Genomic DNA, 7,014 nt, shown 5'->3' with positions numbered 1-7,014 from the left:
AACATTGGACCATGTATATTCTGCATATTCTGAAACCCTTACTATAAACTTTCTCACTTGCCAAAGAATGCACCCAGCGTTTCATAATGATGACTGCACAGTCATGGCTCTGTTCTGAGTGTCTCTGTATCTTGGGCAAATAAATCAGTTTACAACATGTCTGACTAATAATTAACGCATACAGAGTTTTCCTAGAAAACTGTACTCTGCAGCCTTCTGTTCAGATTTCTTTCTGAATACTAACTGAAGGTATTACATCTACAGTAAATGAACATTTACTGATAAAGTGAAGCACAGAGAGCCTCAAAAAAGGCTGCTTGAGGCAGAAGAATGTGGCTCAAAAGTCAGATATTGCTCTTATATTGCATCGCAAGTGAAGTTTGGATGGCAAAGCAGCTTGATTCTAGAAGAAATTTCCCCCGAGGACTTTACTCTGTTGAAGATGGTGGTTCTGCAAAGTGGAACAGGATAAAAAGGAGTCTGTATCAGGGAAGGTCCTGCAGGGTACGAGGCTGTTGCACAGGAAGAGATGATGCCTGCAGCTTTAACATCGTCTCCAAAGCAGCTATATGTTACTGTGACCAGTTCTGTGCCTCAGGTTCTCCTGGCCCTGTAGACTGTTGTGCCGACTACTGGGATGTCTGTGACCACCCTGTTGAGCCCACCAGGTCAGATGAGCCCTGGCCACCTCCAACATCGGGTAGGTATAGAGAAAATGCTCAGTTAGTGCATCAGGGTAAAATATACTTGGAAATAAAATGACTGATTAATCTTTAGAGTCTATACATCCTAAAAATGTGACTGAAAACATAGTGGACAAAGACACTGAGTATGAAACTGGAGTAAGAATTACGTTTGTTGTTATGCCTTTGTCTCCAGGGGCATATTTTTAGCCTTGGTTAGATCGTATTTCTGTTGGACAGAATCTCTGTTTTACCTGAAACTTCTCAGAGATAACCTCATGGGGTCAAAAATAGTGTAATCTCCACAATTTCAATAGAGCTTCACAGATTAACATGAGATGAACAGCAAGATTTGAATTTTTGTATCCATCAGTACAAATAAATCATCAAGAAAACTGAGGGTTATCCTGAATGATACTGTTCTGAGGTATTTTGCAACGGTTTTGATCCAGCATAGCTTTCCTGTGGGACACTATTTTTCCTGTGACAGCTCAGGTGCAGGACTAGGTGAAGGGTTGTGGTTAGGACAAAGATTTCTGGCATATTTTAGTTTCTTACTGGTTAGTTTGAAGTGGAATTTCCTCCAGGGCTACTCTAAACTCAGTGTATTTTTTTTAGAACTTAAGATTGCAAAAAACCTATCTACAGACAGTTGGTCTTCCCTTGGTTCCTGCAGAGGCCAAATCCCTGCTGGTGAGAAAAGTTTAGAATTGTGGATTTTAAGACTCTGTAGCTTCTTACTATTGGTAGACCAAATCTGGCTGAAAATGAGGAGACCATACCAAACTTTCAAAAGCCTAAAATCAACAAAAATCCTACCACGACTTTTTAAAATTAACTGTTTTTTTGCAATAACCCTGCTGCTTGCATTCCAGCCCCTCCGACCACAAGCTCTTCAGGAGGCTGTGCTCTTAAGCCAGGCATGCTGCCAAAATCTGATAAATGGAAGTGACAGAAATGCTGTAAAACAAATAAGATTTTCCAAAGCGTTTCTAATAATCTAAACAAATGTTCTATGTTTATGTAAAGACATTTGTTTCATATGTATTTGGTTCAGTAGTACATATTATTTCCAACAGATCAGAGGGTTGTTGTCCTAAGCTCCACATAAACATTTAGCAGCATTTCTGCTCCAGAGTTGACAGCCTGCAGGTCTGGTCTGGCAAATTGTTTCTTGGAAAAGAATCCCTACAAAACCTGCAGCAGTTTGCCATGTGGGCCCTGCCGTAGGTCTACCTCTAAAAGGTAAAAGTGTAACAGAAGGTTTAGATAAGGGAATAGGTGAGGGGTAATATTTTTACTGCCTTTCTTAGTCAAATTTTTTTGTATGTGTTTTTTGTAACTCCTGGACTGTACGTACCTGCCAGAGGTTTACTCTATTCAAGCACCTTTATTTATCCCTTAGGTGAGCTTATATCTTTGTTTTATATCTCATCTCAGAAGAAGATCCTGTTTTTCTGATCCTTAAATTGCTTCCTTGATGGAAAGTTTGCAGCTTTTTAAAATCTGCTTATTGGATATTTGTTATGTAAGTAATTTAAAGGGTGAAAGGAGAATAATAAACCAGCCAAAATACAGCAGGAAAAAAACCCCAAACCTCTAAAGGAACTTCACAGAACTGGAATGTCTCTGAGGAACAGGAAAGAGAGAAGGTAATCAGGAGAAAACGGAGAAACAAAAAGGACTGAATGTCTGAAGATTGATCAAACTATGAAACATTTTTAGAAATGACATAAGTATATTAGCTGACTTTTAGTAACTGAGACTACACTTCTGCATTTGGGTAAGAATTATTTAAACACTAGAAGACTACGTACGCCAAAGTACTTTTCACCTGGAAGATTTTGATCTTTTGGTTGCCTGTGGTTTTGCTCTCAGTGCTTCCTGAGTCATATTTCTTTAAATAAACCAATAAACTGAAGTGCTTTACATGAACTGGAGTGAGCAGCAATAAAACTACTCAGTGCTTTATTTCTGGATTCCCATGTATTCACTGACTTGGTGCACGGCAGCAGTAAGCTACACTGGGGCTTCTTCCATGGGGGTGCACCATGCTGAAGGCCAGTCTTGATTTAAGTATGTGGAACTGCTTTGACTTTACCTTTATGAACCCAGCATTCAGTATGTTTTGATGGCTTTCCTGTGTAGTTTCAGAAGAAACTGTGCACATTCCTGCCTTAGGTAACTAATAGAAGCTCTGGATATTTTAGTATTTTAATTTTAATTTTTGTTATTAGAATAACTGTTAGATTTTTATTTATTGATTATATTCGTTAATTATTTTATCTTTTTGTTCCAATTACTCTGATGGTACAAAAAGCCCTGTCAGAGTCAACACAGTAGATCTCACCCTGGTGGTATAAAAGTGACATCCAGAGAGTTTGCTAATTGCTTTGACACTTACAGTCAGGATCTGGCCTACAATTGAGTAAACCTGGAGACATTTCACTGACAGAAGTAATTCTATCAATACTGGGGGCAAATGACTTCAGAGCTGTGGGGGTATAGGAACGCTTGACTTGGAGGGAAGTCCTTGTTTTTTAAATACTCTTCCTTCCAATCATGATTTTCACATCATATAATCCTACTCGTAAATTCATCAGGCTGCAGCTTCAAATTCATTAATTTTCCACTTAATATATTCATATTCCAACCTAATATATTCAGGGCCAGACAATCTTGCTGTGTTCTCATGCAGACAGTGTCTTTTAGCTTAGATATATCTGCTCTTTGCCACTGATGCCACCTGGCCCTCCTGGCCCTCTAAGTTTTAATTTGGCTAGACTAAAGGAACCGTATGGTTTGAATCTTCAATTCCCTAAGCATATATTATTAGAAAGCTGCTTCTGTACTTGCCCGGGTTTGCATTTTTTCTCAGGCCTGGGCGGCGAGGCCTGCCAGCGGAGCTTCAGCGAGGCTCTGTCCTGTCTCTTCGATGCTGCATCAGTATTTCCTTCCCTTGATACCTCTGAAATATCTCGCTTGGTGCCTCCTTCCAGCTACTGTCTGATGCTGACTTTGTGGCAAACCGTGACAAACTGCGACACTTAAGTAATTTGCTTTGGGTACTCTCTGAAAAATATCTCGGATCTTAGCAGAAGCTGCATGAGAGCGGAGACATTGGGCCTCAGACCGCTGAGGTGACATATATCTCACCTACGTCTGCGCTAGCTAACGTACCCTGCTGTAGGACTAACAGGGAAAGACAGGCACTTGTAATTCATTCATCAGCTCGAGTCTACCTCTGCACTTCAGTATGAAATTAGCAGCCGAGGCATACGTGTGTATGTCTGGGCAAACAAACTCCAGCCCTTGCCATGAGAAGGGGATGGCCTTCCTCGTGGGGGGAAAAATGCGAGTCAACACTCGATTAATACGAAACATGGTCTAAGCTGCTTGAACGTGGAGAAGAAAGAACTTGGGGGTTCTGGCTCGAAACCCTTTCAGTAGGGGAAGGAACATGATCCCGCCCTATAGGGTCCCCAGTGGAGGAACAGTGAGAACAGGGTGGAAAACAAAGCCCCATGCGGTAAACGTACGATGTTTGTTACAGACTTGATCCAGCGCCCTGCACAGGCATTCTGGATCTTTCTTTTACTGAAGCTTTGACAATCAAGTGCACTGAAAAAACAGTTTATGTGGAAGACCTTAAAACATGCATCAAGTCTTTCCTCAGGAATGTGTTATCAAAGAAAAAAAAAAATTAGGAGGCATGTATTTGTTTGGAAAATACACTCAATCAATTTAGGTTTTATACTGGGTTTTGGAGAATATATGAAACATCCATTTGCCTTGAAACATAATTGATCTGTCTCTTTTTCAAAGAGGAATGAAACTGGTAAAGAAAAAGAATATGTTAGAGTAGGTTTGGAATAGTTATTAGTTTTTTAAAGTCTATAACTGGAAAAACTTGTTTCTATTTTAATTGCCAATTAGAAAATTATTTTTATTAGAAACGTATTTTTTTTTTAACTGGAAAATAACTTCATTTGAAGCATTATATTTCTTTACATGTAAGATAATAATTTTTCCACGGGTGTTTTGAATCTGTTGCTGATTTTATTTACTATGAATGATAATATACCTGGTAAAAAATTAAAATACATCAAACTACCTTTATTACTTGGAAGAAACTGGAAATAGACATTGCTGATTTTCAACTAAATAATTTATGCATACCACACACAACCAATTAATTCAGTAGTAGCAAGAGTTTTGAGTTAATTCACTTAAAAAATGGTTATTTTTTTCACACATCTATATGTTATGTTGGCAGGTTGTTATAAAGATGGCCGATATTACGGAGAAGGAACAATAATTAAAGACAACTGCAATTCCTGGTAATGTTTCAGAGAACAGCAAACTGAATTTTATTTAGCTTATGTCATGAAATAGGAATTAAGGTAGTGAGCATCTTTAAATTCATATTAAACATGTAATCAAATCAAAAAAGCTAGAAGAGTAGTGCTGTGTTAAGGTATTGTAGAATTAGATTATAGCCAATTTAGAAGAATGGCAAGAGGTCAATGGGCTTTCTAACCGAGATAGGAAAATGAGAGTATAAAAATCTCCTCCTCACTGGCCTAATTCTGTTCCTGCTCAGACAATCTGCTGGCTCTGACCTGAGTCGAAATGGTTTCAGCCCAGACCTTGGCATTGACCTGAGTGCAGGCAAAACAAATATCATTAAAGTTTGGGGGATTATTTTAGAACGTCTTCCTCTGTTTCTTTGGCATGAATGAGGAGATCTTACATTATTTCAGGTAAGCCATCTCCCTGTTTTGCTGCTCCAAAAACCAGCCCTGTACCCGCAGCCCCAGGGCAGCCTGGGGGTCTCCGGCAGCACCCAAACCGGGCTGGGACCCTCACTGCCCTGACTTTAGCCCAGGGTCCTAGGAGCAAGATATTTACGGCCAAGTGGCTCCTTTCTGGGTTTCCAGAGTGAAACTTCCTCAAAACATCTCATTTACAGGCCATTGCCTTGCTTCCATGGTTTGGTCTCACAAAGGTGGAAGCAAAATTTTTCAAATACAACCTTTCCCACAAGCTGTAAACCTTCCCACTTTGTTCCAGTTAGGATTCATTAGGTAGTGAAGTAGTGAGAAGTAGCATTGTGTTTTCATAAATACTATGTGACGTTTATATTGCTTATGCTTTTTTCCCTCCATCTTCCTTCTGCTGTTCAGGTGCATATTTTCCCTTTGACAATTCATTTTCTGCTCAATAATATTCTTGCCCTTTCAGCAAATGCTTCCAAAGTCTCTGGAAGTGTTCAAAAGAAGTATGCCTTGTTCGCCAAGACTTAATTCAGTACATCAATTCTGGAGATTATGGGTGAGAACACTTTTATTTTAAGGTTTTGTTGTAAACCACTGTATTGCTCATTGTATGTATGTGCAAATTACAAGTTAATGCAGTCCTCCCCACCCCTTCCTTCCCCAATTACATTACAGCAATTTGACAGTAAATGTACACCTGTGAAATTTTCCTAAATGTCTGGCAGATTATAGGGTTTTAAATTGAAAGATATCGAAAGTTTCTTGCTGGTAAGAGTTGACATTGTAAACATCTATCTAAAACAGTCTCCAAATTTAGAACAATTTTTTGCTCATGAAACACTATTTGGATCATCTCTTATTCTTCACTTTATTTATTCCTTGGGCTAGATATTTAAAGTCTTTTTTTCTCATCCCTCAAGAGCATTGTTCCACATAACAGAGCTCTAGGTAGCATTGGAAGAGGAGAGGATGGGCCAAATGGGGACCAAGATATCAGAACTTTGTGGAGCTCGGTGTTTTTCTTGCTACCAGTTCCAATTCCCTCCAGGTAGCGCAGCAGGATTAGGGACACCGGAGTACTGGGGCGGTGCCTTGGGAGCCTGCTGGTCATTTAGGGACAGAGATACGGGGGTTGAGTCCCTAGAAGCTGAGGTGCTAAATTCACCAGTGAAGCCCGCCCAGATTTCAAGCTGTGACTCAGTGCTGAAACATTTTTTACTTCTCGGGAGACATTCAAACCAACTGAGTTGGGATAAACAATTAAGTTAGGCACCTGGAGCCCTTCACCTCTGTCTTGTCGACGGTAAGCAGTAAGGTTTACCACAGGGTGGTTAAGCCCGCCTGAGATGTGACTCAACTTCTGCAGATGCTTTTTTTTCTGTCCTGCATACAGTTTGCAGGGTTAATGCTACAATCTGAGTCTAGTCTACCTGAGAGTAGGGAGGGAATAATTAAAGAGCCATTGGGAGCCCTTCCTCTCAACCTGGCTGTTGGTATAAAACTCAGGAAGGTATCAGCTGGGCTTTCTGCTGGGTTCAACAGTGTCTTACTGC

General features: G+C 39.9%; 1 protein-coding gene across 1 annotated transcript in view; it reads left to right on the top strand.

Moving 5' to 3' along the window:
* The first annotated feature begins 227 nt into the window (after positions 1-227).
* Positions 228-7,014, top strand: part of TINAG (tubulointerstitial nephritis antigen) — a 44,490-nt gene continuing 37,703 nt past the window's right edge. Inside the window, exons 1-3 of the mRNA XM_049819404.1 lie at positions 228-700; positions 4,960-5,023; positions 5,928-6,017. Coding sequence (XP_049675361.1) covers positions 331-700; positions 4,960-5,023; positions 5,928-6,017 — 524 coding nt within the window. The 5' untranslated portion in view covers positions 228-330. The remainder of the gene's footprint in view (positions 701-4,959; positions 5,024-5,927; positions 6,018-7,014) is intronic.

Source organism: Accipiter gentilis, chromosome 16 (genome assembly GCF_929443795.1).
Source record: "Accipiter gentilis chromosome 16, bAccGen1.1, whole genome shotgun sequence".
NCBI lineage: Eukaryota > Metazoa > Chordata > Aves > Accipitriformes > Accipitridae > Astur > Astur gentilis.
This window is presented reverse-complemented; position numbering and strand designations above follow the sequence as displayed.